The sequence below is a fragment of the Tachysurus vachellii genome, chromosome 16 (genome assembly GCF_030014155.1).
Source record: "Tachysurus vachellii isolate PV-2020 chromosome 16, HZAU_Pvac_v1, whole genome shotgun sequence".
Classification (NCBI taxonomy): Eukaryota; Metazoa; Chordata; class Actinopteri; order Siluriformes; family Bagridae; genus Tachysurus; species Tachysurus vachellii.
The window spans coordinates 8,013,074-8,034,694 of record NC_083475.1 but is presented as its reverse complement, the minus strand read 5'-3'; the positions used below and the strand labels follow the sequence as shown (position 1 = coordinate 8,034,694).

The following is a 21,621-nucleotide window of genomic DNA, read 5'->3' as shown; positions in this document are numbered from 1 at the left end:
TGCAGTATTTACTGAATTGAATGCAGGAGGAACTGAATCAAATGCAGTATTTACTGAATTTAATTCCAGAGGATTTACTGAATCAAATGTAGGAGGAACTGAATCAAATGCAGTGCTTACTGAATTGAATGCAGGAGGAACTGAATCAAATGCAGTATTTACTGAATTTAATTCCGGAGGATTTACTGAATCAAATGCAGGAGGTACTGAATCAAATGCAGAATTTACTGAATTGAATGCAGGAGGTACTGAATCAAATGCAGTATTTACTGAATTGAATGCAGGAGGTACTGAATCAAATGCAGTATTTACTGAATTGAATGCAGGACGTACTGAATCAAATGCAGTATTTACTGAATTGAATGCAGGACGTACTGAATCATGCATAAAACAAATAAATCTAACTCCAATCTCAACTACAAATCACTGTCTATTTTTATTCTAGGTTTTTAATACTTTTTCAAAGGGAAGGATTATACCAATAAAGCTGAACATATAATAATATATAATAATATGTAAAATCTAATATAATATAATAATAACAATATATAAATGTGAGGATTAAAATTGTAAGTCCTATAAAAAAAATCGAGTGCTATCTGGGTAAAAATGGGTAAGATTTGGTAAAGAGCATAGAAAAATAATCAGAACCAGTTTCTGTGGTCAGAAGAGACAAAAGCTTTTATATGGAGTGTGAGCTGAATAGATAATCATGCTTGTGTTCAAGACATTGGGCATTATTTATTCATCTTTGGTGTGTTTAAATGCTTTTGTAGACCACATCAATCTAACTTTTAATATGAACATTAAAAATCGTCAGTCATGCTGATTTCCTTCAGTAGATAAATGCCAATCTCATGCAAAATAAAAGGTGCAAAGTGCTTGATCTCCACAGTTCACATGCATTGTGTGACAACAAATATCTGTAAAAGGAAAACTCCCACGGAGCTGAAGGGACCATACAACGGTGTAGGAAAAGGAGGCAGCAGACATTATTTAGATTCATGTCTAAGCTGAATAAAAAAAATGTATTCAGCTTAGACAGCAAAAATTTTACCTATTTAAAAAAAATAGGTGTGCTTGAAAAGGCCAAATTCAGGAGAGAAATTACACAGAGTGAATAAGGGGTGAATTAAATGAGGTCGAAAAACCTCTACACTGTAACCGGGTGATTTTTTAATGTCTGAGAAGAAGATTTGGACACACCAATGCAGAACAGATTTCATCTGAAAATCCATATCAGTCTCCAACAAACGTATCTTTTTCCCTCCCAAATGCAATGTGTGTGAAATCTTTTGCAGCATGTCGGCTTACACCAACCATATGCACATGGACACCTTTTATACAGCGCTGTGTCTTTAGACTTTATTGAATAATTTGTCTTATTTGTGTTGTCTTACCATAATTATTTTATTTATAACAATTCAGCATTCTCCGTATTTAATCTTTCATTCATATTATTCATATGAAACAACTTCATGTGCCGGATTTTTCATTACATTTGTGTTCTTAATCCAAATAATGAAGCTATTTAATATTTGGTAATTCATCCCCTATACACAACTGCAGTCTTTCAATCAAGTTTCACAGGCTCTTTTAATGTAAATGTACACAAACTCACAAGCTTTCAAAGGATATGAATGTTTTTCCATATGAGCATTTTCATGAATGCCAAATTCTTTATGTAAATGCACTTATGAATGATTTACGAATACATTTGTTTGGCTTGATAAATGAGGCTCATTATCGTCACATCATTCCCTGCGACTGAGGAGAAGAATGAATGGGGAAAATGTATTCATAATGTACAGTATAATATAATAAAATATAACAATATGCTGGGTATGTAAAATGTATGAACTTTTTTTTTAATTATTATTATTCATTCAAACAAGTCATTTTAAATGTCTAGTGTTAAAGTAACTCACCTTTAATATTGCCACCTGTGCAAGAGCTTCTTTCCACAAACACCATAGGTGGACTTGGCACGGAAAGTGTAAGTGTATAATCAGCATCGTAAAAATGGAGTAGTTAAAAATAAATGCTTCAAAAGCTGTTTACACGAGCATGGTAACAGCCCCAAAACCACACAGAAAATTTGCATGCATGCAGTAACATGGCACCTGCACTGTGAAAAAAAAAGTTATCAGAGCCAGGTACATTTACATTTATTCATGTAGCAGACACTTTTATTTAAAGTGAGACGAGATATAATCCAAGCATCTGAAGGCTAACAACGTTGTTCAAGAGCCCAACTGTGCTTCTCAATCCTCAGTTCTGGGATTTGAACTCTCTCCCTTTCAATTACTTAGCACAGTGCCACCAGTGCTCACGACTACAGCATCACACAGAGCGTATCACACTTCCATCAGTGCTGAGGGCAGCCGTACGTGAATGGAGTACTGAGTTCAGAACAGGGTTTATTCACCACTAGTCCATAAAGTCTCCCTGAAGGCATTACACTCTGTGCCACCATAGCATTTAGTTGTCCAGTGTCAGTTGCTGACGGCTGAATTAGCCGGCTATCGTTCGCTTGCTATCTAGCAAACAGAACGGATAGCAAACATAATATTTCTGAACAGGATTTCTGACAAGTAACCGTTAAAACACGGTCTAATTTAATGGGGAAGAATCACTGTTCTGTTTGTGAATAATTCATTAACAATGCAACTGCTTCCGAATCAGGAAGCTAATGAAAGCTCATTTCGTAGAAGATTTGGTGTGAAAACTGTGTTTAAAAAGCGATACAAGATTTGACATGACTAGTCGAGTTGTTTTATATTCATCCACTATGTTCTATCCTGAAATGCTGCACTAGAAAGCGTTCAAAAAGTTATTTACCATTTATATCCGTGTCATAACCTTCAATTTTTTAGAACTTCACTCTATTTATTAATGAAGTTTGTGGACACCTGACTGAACATGTCTACTAATACAGTAGTAAAAGAAAATCAGTACGCCAAAGCAGTAGTATGTCTGAATTCTCACTATTCATCAAACAAGTTAGTGCATTTTTACCATGTTTATAGAAATACTAATTTACCATTTATACTGGAATTTCAACCAATTTTTCTTGTAAGGTAAAACTTAAGGGTTTTATTGGGGAATTTTTTTTGTTATGTTTCTTTGAATGACCATATTTCAAACCCAAATACAGTTGCTGTTGAATGCTGTTGACTTTTCTAGGCTCTGGATTCACAGCGACCCTGACCAGGATAAAGCACTGACTAACGATGAATGAGCGGATAATCTTCACGGATAATCAGAAGCCAGAAGAAATTATGAATACGGCAATGTGTCTATAAAACATCATTTATTTTAGTAATTAACCATGTAAGCTGACTACGTTACAGAATCAGACCTTTCAGCTGTTTTAAGCAAGAACTGTTCGTTTGATGAGGTTTGGTTTGAATATTTTTCAGTAGGATTTCTTTGCTTTAACACACACAAATGGTTTAAAGACAAATGTGGTTTATTATGGAGTCATTTTCTTTCTGACATACAGTACATATGAGGAAGCATCTGCAACTATATATACAGTATGTAAAAAAAAAAAACTTTTTTGTTTGAATCCTATAACTTTCTAAATTGTCATTTTTAGTTAAAGGCATATATAAACATTCATATTTGAACGTCTAGGCTTTCTGATCTACACAAACAAAGTTTACAAACATTAGAATCTTATGCAGCTTTGCACTTTTACATTGCCAATATTTAAATCCTTAAGTCTATTTGCATTTATAAGCTAAACTAAATAACTGTACTGTACTCTTGAGGCAAAATGGTTGTCACACTTGGATCCATGTGGATCCGTATAAAGGAAATTGTGTAACTGAGCCATAAGTCCAAAAAACGGCAAGCAAAACGCAACTACAGAAATCCACAACAAGCTTTATAAAGCTAGGGTACAGAACAGCGTCCAGATGTTTTCACATCATTGATGTCCCTGGAAAACCTTCAGTGCTTCGTTCTGTGTCTGTTACAAAACAGTCTTTACACAAATCAGATCCACAGGTAAGGATGAGGAGCCTTCAGACGGTTCTCCAACTCAGTCAACCTGAAATAATATATTGTCTTATTCAGAATACAGTGTTATTCAGTGTCTTATTCAGAATACAGAGAAGAAATGAAACAGAACCATGCATTTTTTTAACATCATATATAACATCAAAGCTAGTTTTAACACATCCGTCCATTTTTATCCTACACAGAGTCACCTGGAATCTGGAGTCTATCCTAGGCGACTTGGGGTGTATGGTGGGGACACCCTGGATAGGGTGCCAACACATCACAGTGCATAATCACACACACTCACACACACACACATGTGACAGTATGTGCCAACACATCACAGTGCATAATCACACACACACACACACATGTGACAGTATGTGCCAACACATCACAGTGCGTGATCACACACACACATACACACACACACATGCGACAGTATGGGCCAACACATCACAGTGCGTGATCACACACACACGTGACCGTATGTGCCAACACATCACAGTGCGTGATCTCACACACACACACACACATGACAGTATGTGCCAACACATCACAGTGCGTGATCACACACACACACACACACACACACACACACACACGTGACAGTATGTGCCAACACATCACAGTGCGTGATCACACACACACACACACACACACACACACACACACACACACAAACACACATGTGACAGTATGTGCCAACATATCACAGTGCGTAATCACACACACACACACACACACACACACACACACACGCGTGACAGTATGTGCCAACACATCACAGTGCATAATCACACACACACACACACACACACACACACACACACACACACTCACACACAGTGTCAACACATCACAGGGCACAATCACACACAAAATTTAGAGATGCCAGTCAGACCACAAGGCATGTCTTTGGACTGGGGAGGAAACCAGAGTACCTGGAGGAAACTCCCAAAGTCACATTACATCACAGTGAAATTCTTTTCTGTGCTTGTTGTATACCAGATTGTCATGAAGCTGAAGTAAACAGAGTTAAGTGCCTTGCTCAAGGGCTCATTGGTGGCAGCTTGGCGGTGCTTCAGCTTGAACCCCCAACCTTCTGAACAGCAACCCAACACCGTTAAACACTGGTACACCACTGACCCTTTATACATTACTTTATAAAACCCTTTGAAGTAGGTTAAAATAATGCAAGGTTTAAACAATAAATTGTGCTGATATTATAAAAAATAATCTGGAACTATACCTCTGTTTATATCACAGTGATTTGCCAAGAATAACAATGTCTAATTTATCAACGAATGGCATTTTAATTGTTAGTAGTTAATTATTTAAATGTTTGAATTTAAGATTTGACATCTGTGAGGCAAGTCTGTCTCTGTTATCACTCAGTTACTCAACTCTCTCTCTCTCGCTCTCTCTCTCTCTCTCTCTTTCCCTCTCTCTCTCTCTCTCTCTCTCTCTCTCTCTCTCTCTCTCTCTCTCTCTCTCTCTCTCTCTCTCTCTCTCTCTCTCTCTCTCTCATAATAATTAAATAAAGAAAAGTTACACGGTCTGTTTACAGAGTTTACAAGAACTTCTCTGAAGACTTTACTTGGAAACTTGCAGGGGACCCAAAACTCCTTCACTACAGCTTATATTAATGTCTTCTAACATTTAACTTCATACATCGTAAATAACAATACCTCAATAATAATACAGGTAATAAATTCTGTTTTTTACAGGTATCTGATTCTATGGAGGATCTAAATTTATGTTGTTTGGATTGAGCTGTTGTTATAAACACAGTAGGGTATTAGAACAAGCTCATTCATGTTAACCTGTCAATCATGTTACAGCTGGAATTAAAGTCCGAGCCGTACTGTTATACAAAACTGATACACACCATCTGACCAATCAGATTCCAGAATTCAGCCACATTGTGAGATAATCTAGTTTTAGTATAAGCAGTGTTATCAGGGCCAAACACTTTATCTGTACAATCTTTCCTTAATGCTGCACTTGCTGAAGTGAAAAAAAAATAAAAAATAACTGTAACAGGATCACAAAGTATTGTTCTATGTGAAGTCATTTAGACTTGGCTTAGATTTTCTTATTTTTTTTCTTTATCTTCTGGTTGATCCATGAGGTGTGGGCACTGCAGGATCTCTCTCTCTCTCTCTCTCTCTCTCTCTCTCTCTCTCTCTCTCTCTCTCTCTCTCTCTCTCTCTCTCTCTCTCTCTCTCTCTCTCTCTCCCTCTCTCTCTCTCTCTCTATCTCTCTCTCCCTCTCTCTCTCTCCCTGCCCCCCCCCTCGCTGACAGAGGTATGGGGTACTTTAAAACTTTCTACATCACTCTCATTATTTAACTTGTTATTTTTCATGCTGGTTAAAAAAGAAACAAAGCCTGTGGGGAAAATCCACCTCATTAAGTTAATGCAAATGTGACAATTAATGTAGAAATACCCAAACAGCATTAACTGCTGTTTAATCTTTTTTTTATTACCAAAATTCCAAGGTAACATAGAAATATAAACAAAACCAATACAGTAAGGCAAAGTGTAAAATATGAGTCACAAGTTTGTATTATTAGTATTTTCTTTTATATAAAACACTCTGGAGGTATCGCAGTACATAAACAAATTCTCTTCCTTAGGAAATTTAAGTTTTGATATAAATACAGAATAAATATAGAAGATGGTTAGGATATCTTCTTCTCTTTTCATAATCAAGGGGATAAAATCCGCTCTTGCGTATATTGTAATATATTCAAGCGCCTCAGTGAAGTGCACTAACGTTCCCCACTGTCACCAAGATTAATGAGCCACTAATTTAAGAATTATTAGCTTTTCTTTCCTCCGTTTTTTTTTTTTCCCTACAGCAAGCAAATAAAGCACATTTCCATAAGACATCTGTATAATTTATAGTGTAACAGTGATAACATGCTACAAGGACAGTGAAACTAAGCGCATGTTTAATCAGGACTTAGAAATGGAGTAAGAAAAGATGTGTTGGGTTTTTGTGCTCCCACACCAACACACTGTGATGAGTGGGGAGGTGATTCATTTCGTTTATTCAATTCAATATTATTTGTATAGCACTTTTAACAATAGACATTGTCAGCTTTACAGAAATATAAAAATTTGAAATTTGAAATTTGAAATTTTATTCCTAATTAGCAAGCCAGGGGCGACAGTGGTAATGAAGTAGGGAAGTAGGGCTTTAGAGGATTGTATCAGGATTCAGCTGAGGAGAAGATCTGTAATATATAAAGTGCAAAACAACACAAGACAAAAGATATAGATGATGAGCAAGATGATGGTACACATGGAAACACACAAAAACAACAGCAACAAACGTGAGACAAAAGACACTGCACCAGAGAAACATGCAATGTGACATGCTGGGGCTGATGGAAAATGTAGTTCAGTGCAGGTGTGTGTGTGTGTGTGTGTGTGGGTGCATGTAATTGTGCTGCTAATCCAAGATCATTTGGTGTTTTGAAATTAAAGCATGAACTAGTGAGCTACAAGGAATGAAAGAATAATGTTATTAACCAGGAACAGATTTTAAGTAAGAGTCTTGTTTAGGAATAGTTAATGATTATGTTTGTGCTTCTAGCCAAATTTTGTTTATTTCAGTTTTCAATCTGATATGGTTTCCAGCCCTGTGCTTAATAAATGCATTTTTATAAACAGTAACAGTTATGATCTATTAAAGGACTGCAAGCCTGCAGGGTTTACACTTTATAATTTTTCTATAAGACACGTGCCATCTACTGACGAGGATACACCTAATTAATTATTTAGTCATTTTCAGTCAGCTCATTAAAAGCAGTCTACCTATAAAGATAGAATTATTAAAGCCTTCTTATGAAAATATTGCAACCTTAAAATCATTTATGCCCGATGATGCCTGAGATAGGCACAGGCTCCCAGTGACCCGAGGTAGTTCGGATAAGCGGTAGAAAATGAGTGAGTGAGTGAGTGAGTGAGTGAGTGAGTGAGTAAAATCATTTATTCTATTTCAAATTTAATCAACTTTTTTTGTAAAATATGTCATTCATAAACATGTCATTTGAAAACATCTCAGCGTTAATTACACACTGCTGAGATGTACAGTATGTTAGACTAACCATCATTAAGCTTTATTGCTGTCCAGGAGAAACATTCCTATGGGAAACTTTCTCCTTACCAAGTACTGAACCCAATGAAGCTCTTTTTTATAAGAGTCAGTGTTGTATAAAGTACTAGAAAGCAATACTTGAGTAAAAGTACAAGTATCGTGCTAGAAAAAGACTTTGGTAGAAGTGAAAGTTACCTTTTAGAATATTACTCAAGTAAAAGTCTTAAAGTATCTGATATTTACTGTACTTAAGTATCAAAAGTCATTTTCTGATATTTAATGTACTTAAGTATTTGAAGTAAAAGTAAAAATTAAAATTTCAGTGATTTTCGGTAGACATAAGAGGCACTTCATCTGGTAGGAAGAATCTTTCATTCCAATGTACAGAAACATTTCTTTCAAATACGGCCAGTGGTGTAAAACGTTATCTTCTTCACCGAGTTCACTGAGTTCACCACTATCGTCGGGGTGGTCGTCTACGACAGGGGCGGCCAACCTGCGGCTCCCGAGCCGCATGTGGCTCTTTGCCCGGTTTCATGCGGCTCTTACTATACGTTCATATCGAAGTTTGTATTTGTGTCTTTTTAATGTGCGTGTTCGCTTCGCTTGAGTTCAATAAGCTAACTAAAACGCGCATGTGAGTGGGATGAAAATACCTCAAAGTTTCCCAGTAGGAGCAAGATCATTTGAGTAAACAATTTGTGTCAAGTTCGCTTTCAAAATGGCAGGAAAAAAAAGGTGATGTTCATGTGTGCCCATGTGTATGATGTGGCTCTTTGCGGTAACACAGTAAAAAAATGTGGCTCTTGGTCTCTGACTGGTTGGCCACCCCTGATCTACGATAACGGGAGGTTCTTCAGTAGGGGCTTCCATGGCGGTTTCACTTGTGCTTCCTCCTCCTTTAGCAACATTACGCTGAAATAGAGCGTGCGGAGCGTAATGCAATCTAGAAGCAGTGATTCGCCAAACCTCCCTTATTGCAGTCACACACATTTCTTCTGATTTTATTTTGTAGTAACGAGTAACGAAGATGCTTAGTGGAAATATAACGGAGTAAAACATTTTATCTAGAAAATGTAGTGGAGCAAAAGTGAAAGTTGACATAGATTTAAATAGCGAAGTAAAGTACAGATGTGACATTTCTACTTAAGTACAGTAACGAAGTATTTGTACTCCGTTACATTACAACACTGAAAAGAGTGTACAATAAAATAATATTTCCTGTATTTATATTATAATTATTTATATTTCCACTTCTTTTTAATTTAGCCTGTGGCAGTTGTGTCTGTAACAAGGGGATCGCAGGTAATTTGAAGATCAGTGTGCAGAGGTTTTAATGACAAAGCTCAAACAGTCAGAGACAAGGCTTAAAAAAATAAATAAATGAATAAATTAATCAATTAATTAACTAATTAATAAAAGCTCAAGTCACAGTCAATACACAAAATATTAGAAATCATATCAAGAGATAATCAAACAATCTCTTTCTCTAGAAAGTGAGACTCAGAGAGCTGCAGAGTGCACACAGGAAGTGTGAGAGGAAATAAGGAAGCGTCTTAGAATACGTGAAAAGCTTTCGGGAGGTGAAATGTCTGAGCTGGACGTTACACGGTACCTTAACGTTTCCTCTTATGTTACACAATGTAAGACATGCTCAAAATGTAGAAATAGTTTAATTCATTTCCAGACCAGGTTCCAAATATTGCTTTGTTACTTTCACATTCAGATTATTATTCAGAGCCAAAAATAAGATTTTTAGTGATAAAGCTTGTTTAGAAGGAAGGAAGTTTAGTAACGTTTTCAAGCGACATATTGGCTGTGGTGTCTTGATCCATCATAATCCCTTCAGCGACTGTGAGATGTAAGCTGGATACTGACAAATATTTGCTGCTGAATGTTTATTAAGTAAAAAATAATAATAAAGCTAAGATTCGAATGCATTTATAATTCCAAATTGTTGGATTCTTGTGTTTTGCGTTTTTGTATTGCAGGAGAGTTCTAGCAGACACAGACAGTCAGTACTCAGATGTATCTAAAGTCATGCAGGTACAGAAAAAAACACTGTATCTAATGGGCAGGAAATATCAATCCAATCCGAAGCAGTTTTGACCAGCTCTTAATGTATTGTGAAGTGCAGTCTGACCTGTATCTAGTTTCCATCCGCTACCAAAGCTGATCCCGGTCAGAGGAGATCTGTCCCAAAGGTTACATGGGAAATGAAAGGAGGAAACAGTATTAGTTTAATATTTCATAGAGAATGAAAGAAATGCCGTCTTTTGAGGTTTATGTGTTTTACCACCGGATCGATATATAAACCACCACAAACAACGGATGAAGAGATGCGCTGGGTTTTAGGCTGTTTAAGACTCCTTGGATCAATAATTAGGCTCCAGACAGGTTTGGTGAGGCAGCTTAAATAATTGATATAATGTGGACAGAGACGAGCAGGAGTGAAGCCATACAGTCATCACAACCAGGACAAGGGCATCGGCATCAGCTTACTATTAAAAAGGGTCTAATTAGAGGTGGTGTGTTGACTTATCGGTGGTGTGAAAGGGTAAGATTGTTGTGGTGACATGATGCCTGCCTTTACTCATGTCATTTAAGACGACTAAAAGCTTCACACTGTCACTAAGGTCAGAACACATGAAGTAAGTGTTTAGTTTAAGATGATCTCTTAAGGCTTTTTCCTCTCCATGGTTAAAATTAGGATTAATTAGGACATAGGAAAGATTAGCCCTAAGTCATATAAATACCAAAGCGACTTGCCAACAATTTCGATAAAATAACATTCTGTATCTTTTTTTATTGTTAATAGAAGTTTTAATGTTAGGGAACATCCACAAGACTCAGAACAAATGTGTTATTTTTATTCATGTCTCATTTATTACAAGAAAAAGCTGTTAAGGGAATTAATGTTTATAGTTACTATAACATAACTGGAACTAAGCTACATGACCATACATTTAAATAAATGTCTCCTAAACGAAACTTTCACAATATAAACTCGTACATTTATATGATTTCTTTATAATAATAATTTACAGAATTTTTGTTTGTTTATTTTTTAGGTGTGATTATGTGCAGTAACTACAACAAATTAGCACATTAATATATACCTGTTATTTGTTTTAGTCATAAATATTCAAATCCATCTCGCTATCAAAATAAAATAAATCAACATGTTGAGAATTGAGAATCCAGCTGTGCTGCGGTATATTTATTATAATCAAAACACATTTTCTGTTTCAAGAAAAAGTTACTGTAAAATGATCATATCCTTTCACCGCTCAAGAGACATGTATGCTACTTAAAATCCCCGAACTACACAATGTAAAACACCTTCCTGCATCTCTACACCCAGGGTCCGTTATACTGCATGTTTACATGTTTTGCTATTGCAAACAATGGTAGTGGAGGTGACTATCAACTAGTATCAATGTAGTATTATTGTAACATTTGTTGACTGGTTAATTGAAACAAAAGTGGGTTCTGAAAATATTAACAAACTGGAGGTTTCGTATAAACCATTTAAAAAATATATCTGTTACGGGGTAGAACTCGGTACAGAGTTGAAGGGAGTACAGAGCAGGGCCTGTTACCTGACTGGATAGAGATGCGGGAAACTGTGGACAGGAAGCCGGATCAAAAGTCCGGAGCAGACAAGTAAGAATGCCACCAACCAAGACCTCAATAATAATAATAATTATGGGAACGATGGTGAGAGCGAGACTCGAAGCAAACCGCACTGGCCCACACAATTGGCAACGAAACGGAAAACAATCTCCGCATGAGAAGATTCACCTGCCAGAAGTACACTCCGCTAAGACGAGGAGAAGGGACCCACTCTTCATATCTAATTTAGTGAACTCTTGGCCTGAACCTCAATAAAACTTCTCTAAATCCTACACTGGGGTCCAGCAAAGTACGTCATTCGCTGAACAAGACCCTAAAAAAGTACAAAGAAGAAGAGTCCTAACTCTTGGCCTGAACCTCAATAAAACTTCTCTAAATCCTACACTGGGGAAAATCAGGTGGGATTAGAAATATTGGGGAGATTAGCTCTCGAAGAGAATGACCTCTCAGAGCACTTAGCGCTCTGAGATGTGGTACAGACTATACGTCAGCACACCAACTGAAACACTCCTGGGGTTTAAATAGAGGCGTGTTTAGGTGCCACATGTCAGCTCTGATTACCTGCACGGGACTGAGGGGCTGTAAAAGAGTGAGCACGTTGTCTGAGAATGCACTCGTGACATTACAGCATCTAAACTGTTTTTCTTCAAATAAATCGGTGCTGTAAGCATAAGAGGATCTGGGAAAAAATATTTTAGTCATTGGAATTTAGTACCTGTTCACACAAAAAAGTTTACAAACTACTGATATTGAACACAACAGTTTCTAACTGTAAATAAAATCAATAGATTTAGATATAGATGTAGAGAGATGCAAAAAAAACACATTTTGTATAATTTTTAGTATGATTCCCTGTGTAGTGATGAGGCAGGTGCTGACACAATCGTCATATCTGACACAACTGACTGATTTATCTTCTTGGTTTATGAAGCTACAGTACCATATTATTGTAATTAAAATAATTGCTTACTGTTGCTTGTAACTATGACTATTATTATAATTATTATTTTTAATTAATCCTGAAATACCCTTTGCAGCAAGACATAATCATCACAATTACATAACATTTTTTCAAATTAGATTACATAATGTGTTCAGACACTTCGACCAACATCCCAATAAACGGATTGTTTCCAACAGTCAACTACAGTATAACAACATTATGCCTGAATATCATTGTATATGATATCCAAGGAATAATACAAGGCTGGGCATGCTGTTATAGGAAAAGGGAAAAAATCGGGATGGTCTAAAGTTCTTTTTCCTCTTACACTTCACTAATTTACTAATCATTTCAATTCTCACTCACTCACTCATTTTCTACCGCTTATCCGAACTACCTCGGGTCACGGGGAGCCTGTGCCTATCTCAGGCGTCATTGGGCATCAAGGCAGGATACACCCTGGACGGAGTGCCAACCCATCACAGGGCACACACACACACACTCTCATTCACTCAAGCAATCACACACTACGGACAATTTTCCAGAGATGCCAATCAACCTACCATGCATGTCTTTGGACAGGGGGAGGAAACCGGAGTACCCGGAGGAAAACCCCGAGGCACGGGGAGAACATGCAAACTCCACACACACAAGGTGGAGGCGGGAATCGAACCCCCAACCCTGGAGGTGTGAGGCGAACGTGCTAACCACTAAGCCACCGTGCCCCCCATTTCAATTCTTTTTTACTTATTAATGAACAACACATTGTACTTTTTAATCATGTATCATGTGCCCATGAAACGAGTTAGTTCCTATTGTCACTTATGTTATAGCAGCTAAAAGCAATCAGGTTTTTTTTTCTTTCTCTTGAAAGTAATAAGAAAAAGGCACAGCTTGTCATGTTACTGAGAAACTGAAAAGGCCAAACCTACTGATATTTACAGAGCACTGAATTGTGAACCTTCCATCAACCCTAAATAAAAATCCTCCAGAAAAATCCTTTTTTTTCCAATCCCCTTATTATTAGACTTAGATTATGTGGAACATCCAGCATACACATCCCAGTGAGTTGTGACATACATATTAGAAGAATTGTGTTGATATAAACCAGTGATTTGACTTAAAGATGAAATTATAAAAACAGGGGCATTTCTAGAGTTTCTCTGGTATAAAACCAGGGGCATTTCTAGAGTTTCTCTGGTATAAAACCAGGGGCATTTGTAAAATTCTTGGCTGGCCAGTTCCCCAGTAGAGTGATCAAACTCTAGAAATGCCCCTGGTTTTATACTTTATTTCTAGAGTTTATCTGGTATAAAACCAGGGGCATTTCTAGAGTTTGATCACTCTACTGGGGAACTGGCCAGCCAAGAATTTCATAAAAGTACTTCAAAATTTCAAGAGGTGGTTTAAGGGTATTTTAATTTAATGTAAAAACCTTTGCTAAAATAAAGGTAAAGGCATCAAAACTGGTTACTGTTTATATTAAAACAACTTCAAATCCACAACTAGTATTTTCATGAGCAAACAAACTGTCACGTACTAAATAGACAAATCACTCCAGAAACCGTTCACTTATCATTATCATTTTTTAGAATTTCAAAAACATAAGAATTGAAGCAAGCATTCTTTTAGCACTCAACAAGCTAAATCTGTAAGTAAATTTGTCCTAAAAAACAGGATGCACTCATTCAACTAAATACAAAATTCAAACATTTCAGTTCCTCCTCGTGAATATTCGTGTGACTGTATGTTGAGGTTTGTGATGCGAGGAGGAGCACAGCGAGGATGTGGGGTTTATGGGTGAAGGGAAGGTGCAGGATCTTTATCTTAAAATGATGTAAATGATAACAAGATGTATGCACTTTAATGACCCCATCAGACAAGATTTATCAGGAACATTTTACTGGGGCACAGCAGAAAGGGTCTTGCAATACCCCGTGAAACGACTTGTAGCTGTTTTGTGAAAACTCACACACCTTTGTGGTCTTGATCTTGTTCCCTGTAGCACAGCTCCAGCCTTTAAGATCAGGCAGAACTTTACACTCCTCTCCATCCAGACAGGGCTGCATCTGACACCACCACTTCTGCTCCACTATGGAGGCTGTAGGAGGATAAACATACCCTTTAAATCTTAATACTCATTCACAGACACAATACAAGACAATCTGACATGATTCGAAAACATCAGGATTTTTAAATGGAGCTATTCTCTGGCTGCTAACGATGGGTCATGATTTCCATACTTCTTATATTTGTTCTTTACTTTTAGTTAGAGCCTGCTGACATGATTTACATGACCGGAGACAGAGATATTCACAATAGAGAAATATAAGCACTTGCAATAGACCATTGTCTCGCATAGATCGGCGTAAAAGGTGCAATATCTAAATATGTAGTGGAGCTAATGAAAAGGTTAAGCACTGATCGTTTTGTCAAGATTTCCTGCAGTGAGCACATTAGCATTATGCTTTAATTTGCAGAGAATGTCAGACACAAAATGTCATTGAATAGGTCAGACAGCACTGAGGGGCCATCTGGGTGCTCGCTAGTAGCTTTATTCTCTGATTTCCTCTACTTATTACATCTCTACTGTAGTATTGCACTTAGGAGGCAAAATTAAAAAAGACTTCTAAACATTTCACAGCGGATTAAAGTCCGGCCAAAGACTTTATCATAAAACACGTACATTCAATGACCAACTGATTAAGACTTAGTACATAGTGCAGCAGGTCATCTGTCATCTGTTTTGATTATAATCCAAATATAATATATGTCTTTATTATCGATTTGTTGTTGGGTTTTTTTTTTGTTAAGTGTCATTTTACTAGTTACTAATGAACATGACTCAGTGAGTGACATTTAAGCTCCGTAATAGATGTTTAGTAGCCAGGTGAAAGATCACAATCTTTTGTATCTATAAGAGAAAAACCATAATCTATATACATCATTTAAAGCATAACTTGTAAACAGTAAAGTTCTTATACGTTCCAGCTGGAGCTGAGTTACAAAACCATGTTTCTATTAATAATCAGCATGACAACTAGCAGCAGGAAAGCACTTGCACATTAGACAGCAACTTTCACACATTTGAACACATTTTTAGCATCCAAGCAAAATGAGCTCATTCCTATTATACTTGATGTGACAAGAAGGAAGAATGTAGAAATAGTGCTGCTGCACTCGTTTGTTTCTTCATTCATCTACAGTAACTATGTATCCTAGTTTTGGTGGATTTGGAGTGTATATGATGGGAATACTGAGCATCAGACACACACACACACACGCACACACACACGCATACACATACACCTAGGGACAATTTAAAGTTTAAATTCAATTCACCTATATGTTATTGTGATGTGGGAGACGAGGGGAGAAAAAAAGAGAAAATAAACACACACACACACACACACACACACACACACACACACAAACACACAAACCTAGGGACAATTTAAAGTTTAAGTCAATTCACCTATACGACCTTGGGATGTGGGAGAAAAGCAGAAACTGAGGAAAACACACACACACACACACACACACACACACACACAGGTGGAAACAAACAGACAAACAGAGTAACCACTAATTATTAAGGTGCCAGCATCTAAACTATATATGACTAATTTCATACAGATCCATGTCCTCAGAACCTATTTTAATGTTTGGTTTTTATTATTATTTCTAATTTTTAGGAATACTTTCCCAACTAAAAATTCTGATACAAATATGTTTTAATATATTATTGTTTCTGTCAATCGTCTTTAAATAGAAAAAACAAATACAAACAGCAGCCAAACCAAATGCTAAAACATTCATGCAAATATTTTCAAGATTTTATTTTTTCCTCGTTGTTGTCAGTAATATAATCTGCCATAAAAATTGTTGTATTCAATTAGATAAAAATGCAAAATAAAAGCATCTTCACTAAGATCTTTGGACCCAAGTAAACATTCATCAAGAAGAGATGTAAACTTATGACCTAAACTGTAGGTATTTTTGGAAAAATATAATAGCGGTATATACAAACAAAAAAGTATTTAAAAAAAAAAAAATGGAAAAATAACAGAATCCCAAAACATACCGTCTACACAGGAAGGTGCTGCTCGGGTGGTTCCAGCCACTTGTCCCGGAAAGCAGGAGCATTTCACGGTCTGAGAACGTTCCTCTATCTTGTTCTTATTGCAGCATCGATGTAATGCTACAACTTCACATGTTCCTGTCCTGACATGGTGAACTGCTGAACGAGAGAAATACCTTTTACAATGTGTAAGATAAAACCCAAGTAAGACACTATTCCAGACTTCATTTTAAAAACTACAGCTTGAGTGGTAAAGTGGCACATCAGCATTTCTTTGGTTTTACCATTAACATTAGAAATACTTTCAAATCAATGTGAGCATTCATTAAATTCCCATTGATACATTTCATAGATATACATCATTTGATTCGTTTCTCTTGTGTGTCTTGTTATTACCAGATCCATTTGGGAAAGTCGTGTCCTAATGGTTAGAGAGTCTGACTCTTAACCCTAAGGTTGGGGGTTCGAGTCTCGGGCCGGCCACGACTGAGGTGCCCTTGAGCAAGGCACCGAACCACCCCAACTGCTCCCCCGTGTGTGTTCACGGTGTGTGTTCACTGCTGTGTGTGTGCACTTTGGATGGGTTAAATGCGGAGAACAATGCGGAGTATGGGTCACCGTACTTAGCCGTATGTAACGTCACTTTCATTTTCACTTTTAAACAGTAGATAAAATTAGAGTAGATCTATAAAAAGGACATGTACATATACTGTATAGGTATATGTCAAGGTGAAAAGAATCCGTCATCGTTAATACATTCTCAATCCCCGGACTTCTGATTCCTTTTTATTTCAAGCGGTTGCTTATTTCTTTCTTATTTCTGTACACAATTCAAAAACAATCCAAAATACAGGTAAAAATGTGGCAAATAAAGAGCAAAGAAACATGGTAAATAAAATCAACAAACCAGACGTATACTCAACAACAGAACAAAAAGCTTGGTAATGACGCTAGGAAAGCGAGACGAGACTTCCCAAAGTGTGTGTGAAAATCAGTTAGTTCCACTCCACTAATTTGATTGGATGAGCAATGTTCCAGGACTGCTTATATTTAATATAACAGCTCTTCACTGTGTCTATCACTCCACTCGTCTGTGTTTGAGACTTCCTAGTTTGAAACCGTTATTAAATTCCAGACAGCTGAAGAGCAATAAAGGATCTTTAACTGCTAAGCAAAGCAAAAATAAACTTTAAGAAAAAAACAAATTTGGCCATAATGTGTCCATAATGTCAGTTATTGGAGATTCATTTCTTGATTATTTGAACTGTTTTAGGAAAGCGATTTAATGAATATCGCACTTGCAGTCGTGAGATTATACTGAACATCAGTGTCCAGCTTCACGTCAGTACTGAATCACAGCCATGCTGATATTCAGTATAACTGACCCCCTGCTCATGCAACCATACTGACACGTTATAATATCAAGTGAATCATATGATCAGCCACATTATGGGTGAAGTAGGACATGACTTTAAAGCATTTATTTCTAAAAAATAAATAAATAAATAAATAAATAAATAAAATTCATGATGAGCTGTAATTAATAAGTAAGACTAATATTAATCTTTGTATTATATTAATTTTGGTATAATAAAAAATGAAATTTTGTTTCTTAAGTTCTGTAAATCTGTTTTGAGACAATGTCCATTGTTAAAAGCGCAATGTATTTTTTAATACATTTGAATTGAATTGAAAATTGAATGAATTATATCATTCTGTAAAATCACCTGTTTTGCAATGCAGGAAATTCACAAATTGTTTTCACAATTTTAAAGAGATATTTCTAGCTAAGACTGTTTTAATTCCACTTCAAAAACCTTAGTGCTAAAAAAAAAAAGGTGTAACATTGATATGGACGTTATAAGCCACCGTAAACAGCAAAATTGGGAAGAGATGTGGCAGAATGTTTGCAATAAAAGATCAATATTCTGTTGTGTGCTGTTGTGCTCTATAGCTGTTCCTGTCACACACAGGTGCGATGAATGAAGCTAACTAAAGTATTATAAATTCTAAAAAAAAAAAAAAAAAAAAAAAGTTAAAGCAGCGCTCAGCATAAAAAGTGCAGTGTTCTGTATTTTTATCCATTTCTCCAGCAGTTTATGGAGTTGGCTCCCTTGGTATTGTCTGAATTATTTAAAAGTGGTGTATGTCTGTGCACTTTTAATTGTGTGTGACATTTCCATGCGGTTCCCTCCTCCTGTGGATGCATTTTTGTTTCCATCTAATGTGGTAAACAACTAATTAAGAGTGTTTGGATACCTGCCCTTACACTCTTCTATAGCAGTGCAGACAAGCTTATCTAATTACTCTGCATTTTCATGACTAATAAATAGAATATGGGGCTGGAGTCGGTAAATTATGATAAACGCTAAACGATAATGAAATCTGTTCAGTCGAGGGGTTTTGTGTGTATAGTACTCCTCTTCGTAATTATTAAAATCTCTTGTAAACATTTTCCACATAGCACTCTGACATTCCTCATCATAGTTTAATGTGTAATATGAATCAGTGGATTCAGCGAAGTAGTCAGCGGATTCTATCGGTGCGATTATAATCCAACTTGGGTGTTTTTTTTATATAGTTATCGTACTTAATGGAATTTATAGTTTGAGTTTTAACCTTGCTATAGGAGTGGACAGAATATTATAACTGTACAAGGCAACAAATGTCTACGTTACAGCTTTTTTTTTTTTATAATTTCTTCCTGTTGTCTTCTATTAAAGCAAGTACTGGTTACATTAACTGTAGAAGAACAGGAAGAACTTCCTAAAATAACCCACACGTTCTCCCAGCAACCTCTAAATACGAAGCTGAACCGAGTCGCTAGTCGTTATTTGCTTTCTGAACTTTCTGAACTCTATTAGTGCAAACATGCACATGGAGGAAGAGAAGTAACACTGAGCAAGCTGCTATTTCAGGTACAGTAAAGATAAGGTCACCATCTCCTCCAGAGGTCTTAAGTGTTCGCTCTCAGGTGCGAACGAACAAACAGATAAGCTCCGTGGCTCTGCATGTGTAATCTAGCTGTGATGTATTAAAGCATTTGGAGATGGAGACGGAGGGTACTTTTGAAGGATAAACAACGCAGTGTATTTTTGATCATTTGACAGCCATATCACCTCTATATTCACATTTTATATTCACATCATTTCATAAGATATTTTGGTTGTGCGGCTGAAATGAGTCAGGAGATTTTTGAGAAAAAGGTCCTTGTACCTACTGTGATTTGAGCAAAAGCTTAAAAAATAAGGTATATGCATAGTATAATTAAAGCGCTGAACAATCTAGATCACATATGAACTCGTATCCTACGTTATATTCTATAAATTTACATAATAATAATAATAATAATAATAATAATAAGCTGTATATATTGTGCAAGTTATATGTTTTTTTTTGGTGTTTTTGTGAACATGTAGAGTTTTCATTCATTCATTCATCTTCTACCGCTTATCCGAACTACCTCGGGTCACGGGGAGCCTGTGCCGGCTCATCTCAGGCGTCATTGGGCATCAAGGCAGGATACACCCTGGACGGAGTGCCAACCCATCGCAGGGCACACAAACACACTCATTCACTCATGCAATCACACACTAGGGACAATTTTTCCAGAGATGCCAATCAACCTACCATGCATGTCTTTGGACCGGGGGAGGAAACCGGAGTACCCGGAGGAAACCCCAGAGGCACGGGGAGAACATGCAAACTCCACACACACAAGGCGGAGGCGGGAATCGAAACCACTAAGCCACCGTGCCTCCCATGTACAGTTTTAATTCCTTTAAATAAACTCTAATAATCTCATTCTCAAATATTCTAGATAGATGTAGTAGATGAACATATGGCTAAAAATACGTCGCTTTGAGGTCGACAAGAGATATGTGTTAATAATCAAACCAGCAAACACAGAAATGTAAACCTTTTGGAGTATTAACATAGACAAGGAGAACTCTAATGAAGCTGTGTGATATTTCAGGGGGATATAAAAAAAAATCGCAGAAAGAAAACCTGAACATTTTTGTACTCGCATTGACTTTGATGATATGTGCAATAATCACCAGATCCCATGAAACATGAGATTAGAAAACAGACTCAACCAACATTTCTATGATTATTGGATATTTTCACTGGTGCTGCAGCCACCCAAGGTGACATGAGCAAATAAAATGATTAGGATACAGTGACTTCTTCATTCCATTGTAAATGATGAATTGTGTGATGGGAATTGGTGGCTCACTGGTTATGATGCTGGACTCGTGATCAGAAGCTTTTGTGGGAAAATCCCAGCGCTGCCACTTCTGGGGCCTTGAGCAAGACCTTAACACTCAACTACTCAGTTGTATAAAGGAGATAAATGTAAGTTGCTCTGGATATAAGTGTCTGCAAAAGATACTGTACTGTACTTCCATTACCACAGCTATTGTGTAGAAATAAAAAAGTATGTGTTAAAAAGTGCATCTGATCGTATATAGTATAGATGAAATTGGTTTCCAATCTGAATTATACTATAGTGCTTGCAATCCTTACAATTTAATTCAATTTATTTGTTAACAATTCATATGGTCTCAAAGCAGCTTTACCGGAGCAAGGAAAAACTCCCTGAGATGATATGAGGAAGAAACCTTGGGAGGAACCAGACTCAGAAGGGAACCTCATCCTCATTTGGGTAAAGAAACGCTTTAAGAAAGAAAGAGAAGTGTATATTGTATGCATGCTGGACCTTTAGCAGCTCAATATTTGCTATTTCTCCTTATTTCTGTTGTGAGTCCAAATCTTCCCTCCAAATATTAAGCGCTCTCCGGAAGCTGTGCCTGACTCGAATGATAATAGATTTACATTTCCA

The 21,621-nt window shown here is 36.7% G+C and overlaps 1 protein-coding gene across 3 annotated transcripts in view; it reads right to left on the bottom strand.

Moving 5' to 3' along the window:
• Positions 1–3,703: 3,703 nt before the first annotated feature.
• Positions 3,704–21,621, bottom strand: part of LOC132859231 (chemokine-like protein TAFA-2) — a 45,042-nt gene continuing 27,124 nt past the window's right edge. The window contains exons 3-6 of one of the 3 annotated variants that reach the window (XM_060889902.1): positions 16,782–16,937; positions 14,674–14,798; positions 10,262–10,311; positions 3,704–4,057 (exon numbers count right to left, since the gene is read on the bottom strand). In XM_060889902.1, coding sequence (XP_060745885.1) covers positions 10,282–10,311; positions 14,674–14,798; positions 16,782–16,937 — 311 coding nt within the window. In that variant the 3' untranslated portion in view covers positions 3,704–4,057; positions 10,262–10,281. The remainder of the gene's footprint in view (positions 4,058–10,261; positions 10,312–14,673; positions 14,799–16,781; positions 16,938–21,621) is intronic. The other 2 variants (XM_060889903.1, XM_060889904.1) reach the window with 2 other exon arrangements.